Source organism: Acomys russatus, chromosome 31, assembly GCF_903995435.1.
Source record: "Acomys russatus chromosome 31, mAcoRus1.1, whole genome shotgun sequence".
Lineage (NCBI taxonomy): Eukaryota > Metazoa > Chordata > Mammalia > Rodentia > Muridae > Acomys > Acomys russatus.
In genome coordinates, this window is record NC_067167.1 from 27504807 (window position 1) to 27509368 (window position 4562).

Here is a 4562-nt window from a genome sequence, read left to right on the forward strand (position 1 = left end):
TTTCCTAAGTTGACCATGTACTGGGACAAAAAGCTTGTCTCAACTGGTACACAAAAGTTGAAATAACACCCTGAATGCTATCTGACCACCATGGATTAAAACTGTATATCAACAACAACAGAAAAAACAAAAAGCTTACAAACTCGTGGAAACTGAGCTTACTACTGAATGAAAACTGGGTCATGACAGAAATCAAGATGGAAACCAAAAACTTTGGAATTGAATATAAATGGACAATAGCCCCAAACTTATGGCACACAATGAAGATGGTCTAAGAGGCAAGTTTATACCACTAAGTGCAAACATGAAGAAAAAGTGGAGAGACATCATTCAGTAACTTAAACACACACATGATAGCTCTAGAACAAAAGGAAGAGACAGCACCACACAGGAGTAGATATCAAAAAACCAATAAAACAATAAAATAGAAACAGCAAAATAACACTAAGAATCAAAGAAACATACTTTCTAAAACAGTAGTTCTCAACTTTCCTAAAGCTATGACCCTTTAATATAGTTTCTTAGGTTGAGGTGACCCTCTAATCATGAGGTTATTTTCATTGCTACTTTATAACTGTAATTTTGTTTCTGTTATGAATTGTCATGTAAATATTTTTGGAGACATGGTTTCCCAGAAGGGTTGTGACCCACAAGTTGAGAAGTGCTGTTACAAAGTATTAACCTAATAGTCAAAAAGGATGTTAGGTCATGTACAGAGTTGGGCAACAAAAAGGAACTAAAGATGCCTCCAAGGTAGTTTGCCTATGTATTTGCAGCATTCCAAGGTCTCCAAAGCACCTAAGGTCTAACCCCTCAGTCAGTAATTGCATACACAGCTTCTTTTCAGGACTTCTCACTCATACTGCATTTACTCTGTGCAAGTTGGCTGGATACGTAACAGATTGCTGTCTTATCCAGCTCTGATCTCTTAAGTTATATCAAGCACCAGAACTTTTCCTACCATCTTCTGGATGTCAAAAGTGTTTTATGTTTTGATAATGAGCCAAAAATGGTCCCCCGCGGGTCCTGTCTGCCCATGTCATGACTGGTAATACTATCACACTATCCTTTGTCTTCTGTACTATCCCCATCTATAGATTAACTGTGACGTGGTATGTTAATGTCTTGCACATCTTTTGAACTCTTTCACTTGTATTCATTCGTCCCACCTCTCTCCTCCTCAGAGTGCTACCACTTGACCTAGACATGACTGCTACTTCCTGCAGGCTAGCCTGTTTACGTATCTCCCCACTACATTTTCTTAGCTGAGTTTCGAACTTATCCAAATATCAAAATACTCCTATGAACAGAAAAATCTTTTGAGAATGTAATCTGAAAATAATAGTGATGTCTCATTGCATATTTCAACTTTTTGGTGGCTTCCCCATGCTTTGGGACTACACCTGAATTTTTTTTTATAGGACCTAAAAAGGTCTGCATTGGTTGGCTTTATTTGATCTTGGTAAGTTATGCCATCCATGGTTTTCTCAGGAGCAATCTTGTCCTATTTACTGAATCACTAAATACTATCTTTTGCATTTCCATCTAGAGAGCCATGTTTGCTGGTTCTTCTGTTAAAGCATTTCTCACTAGAAAGCTACAGAGCCTAGTCCCTTCTTCCTTCACACCCTTGCTCAAATGTGAGTTCCTCAGTGAGATCTTTCTAGGCCATTCTATTGGAAAGCATGAATCCCTCTAAACTATTTCTCATTCATTTTATGCATTTTGCTTAGGATTTGTACATAACATATTTTATTCATTTTGCTTGTTTTCTTCACTGCACTGTTAGAATACAAACTGCTTCCAACAGGAATGCCGTGGCATTTGCTGTTAATATCCCATAGGCTGAAGGAGCACATGGTAGGGTGCTGGCTGTTCTCCACTGCTGCAATAGAACTACTTCCACGTTTCCTTTCTGTTTAATGTGCTAGTAGCCATCTTCCGCAGATGGCTAAGGGGATTCTCTTACACATTAGTTTCTACTTTCAGAGTATTGGAGAGAAAAGAAAATTACAATGATCAGAACTCCCTGGAATCTCTGGAGCCATAGCTGAGTTTTTCTTCAGCTTGCAGTAGTCTTCTGGTTCCTTCCTTGGTGCTGAGGGGATGCTAGGATCTGAAAACTGCTTCTTTGTTTCTTCTCCAGGCCCTTGGGTGGGGAAACCTCAATTCTTTTCATTCATATCTTTCATCCTGTTCTTTTGATTCTTACAACCACTCTTAATTCTTATCAATTGCTCTTCTTTAGTCACAGACTCCGCTGTCATGCCTTAAATTTAACTGCAGAAGGAGCATGTACATATTTTTTTTCTTGTCATTATACACCTACCATACACAGCATCTAGCTACACAGCATTCACATTGTACCAGGAAATACATCAAATCTAGAGATAATTTAGAATACTTTGCAAGACATGTGCATTGCAGTGGATGTAAAAACAGTACCCATTTTTATAAGGGGCTTGTGACCCTGTACATCGTGTTCTCAAGTAGTGAGAATCTACATTGGAACCAACATCACATGGGGGGAGGGAGAAGTATGTTTTTCTGTGAAAGCATTCTCAGTTTTCCATTGGATGTTAGTCTATTTCTTGCTGGGAACCAGGGAAGATAAGCTAAGGATCCTGGCAGATAAGGAGGCATCCAGTAGTATTCCATACAAATAAATCACTGCTAATAAGCTATAATGTAGAAAAACAAGGCATATAAAATATAAAACAAAATATTTTCCATGCTTTATGGTACAGTCTCATTGCCTGATTGTTGTTATTAATATTTAACCAAGATGTTTTGTTAATGTGGCTATTTTAGTAGAATTTCGTGTGGAATCTTGCATGCCGTATACTATTTTAATCATTACTAGGGTACATTAGCATAATATTTTACTAAATACAGTCTTTTCTTTCCCAAGTTCAACTGGTTTAACAATAATCAGAGTCAGTAGTCTTGAAACAACTTTGTTAAGAACTGGGTCTTCATGATTAATTTATTGTCATTTCATAAAAATTCAACTGCACTATCTAAAGCTGCTGCAGAAGCAAAAATACATTTGCTTTGCTTTGTGTCATCTGGGTGACTTTTCTGTGTACAACGATGCAGTTCAAACAGAGCTCAATATATGATGCAAACAAGAAGATAAATCAGAGAGCTGGGATTCTAAAAATATCCTGTGATTACCTGCCAGCTCCCTCTGTTTCATCAAAAGGAAATTGCACATAGTCACAGAATACAAATGATCAAATATAAAGCTCTGGGGTGCTCAACGATTAATTTAAGGATGAGCTTTGGTTTCTGTGCTGTTTAATAACTGTCCATGGGAGTATTTTTTGGAGGGTAAGTGCACATGATGTTATGGCTGACATTAGAAAGAATTCTTCACCAGTACTGAAACCTACCATGCCACCTTGTGTTCCAAAGTACTGTTAAAGTCACACCTTAGCACAATGTAATCTCTGTAGTTACCCCTCAAATTTCCAGAAGATTCTTCACGAACTTGGCCAGGGTTACTAAGAGGAGATCTTCATACACTAGAGCTATGGGAATTGTAAAGAAGATAAATGTCCAAGAATCTTTGGCTGAGCTACAAAGTTAAGAAGAAAGTTAAGATTTCTTTTCTATAGACAAAATTTATTCCATACTACAATATAATAATTATGATTTAAAAATTGAATAATAAATAATTACATGTTAGTTATTACAAAAGTCACTTTTTCAACGTTACAAAGTGCATGAAAACAAATAAAGGCTAAAGGCCAAATGTTCTTTTATCTTATTTTTTAATTTTAGCCGCATTTATTTTATGCTGAATTTATTTCCATACCATCAGTTTTGTTTTTTCAGTTTCTTCTGGGATATCTTTTTCTTCTGCGCAACCTCCTCTTCTGGCTTTGGAACAATTTGCTCCTTTTCAGTGAGGATCATCTTAATGTGGCAGGGGGAGCTCATGTGCGGGTTAATCTGGCCATGGGCTCTGTAAGTTCGGTGCATCTTAGGTGACTTGTTTACCTGGGTATGTTCAATGACTAGAGTATCTACATATAAACCCTTAAGTTGAGAATTATTCTGCATTTGTAATGCATTCTGCAGCAAAAATTCAGCATTCTTTCTTGACCACCAACCCTGAGTCCAGCTCCATTGTTCGACCTGGGTGCACCTCCCAACTCTACCATTATACCACTGGAATGGCTCACATAGCTTCTTTAAAGTGACATCTTTCAGACATTTAGTGGCTTTTTGGATACGCATACCCTTGATGGTCTGGGCAGTTTCCTGGGTGTTCTTAAAGTGAACATGAAGATTTGAACTTCTTGATTTGCATGATTTTGTAGGGTTTTATGGGTCAAGAGAAATAGTGAACCTTCTGAGGTCACCTCTTGCCGCTTACAGGAAAAGCCCAGATTTCTTTTGAATGACATGTAAGTATTCTCTATGAAGTTTGGCTTATTCTCATTGACGCCCACTCTGACTATGAAAGGTAGAGGTCCTCCATATTTCATGAGTTACTTTAACTCAGATTCTTCTCTGTCAAATAGCTCATGACATTTGCTTCCCTGATTTGTATT

The 4562-nt window shown here is 37.5% G+C and overlaps 1 protein-coding gene across 1 annotated transcript; it reads right to left on the minus strand.

The window, feature by feature from the left end:
• Positions 1–3822: 3822 nt before the first annotated feature.
• On the minus strand, positions 3823–4341 carry LOC127183616 (60S ribosomal protein L17-like). Its single transcript, XM_051139703.1, has one exon. The coding sequence runs from the start codon at positions 4243–4245 to the stop codon at positions 3823–3825; it is 423 nt and encodes a 140-aa protein (XP_050995660.1). The 5' UTR covers positions 4246–4341.
• Between the last annotated feature and the right edge of the window lie 221 nt (positions 4342–4562).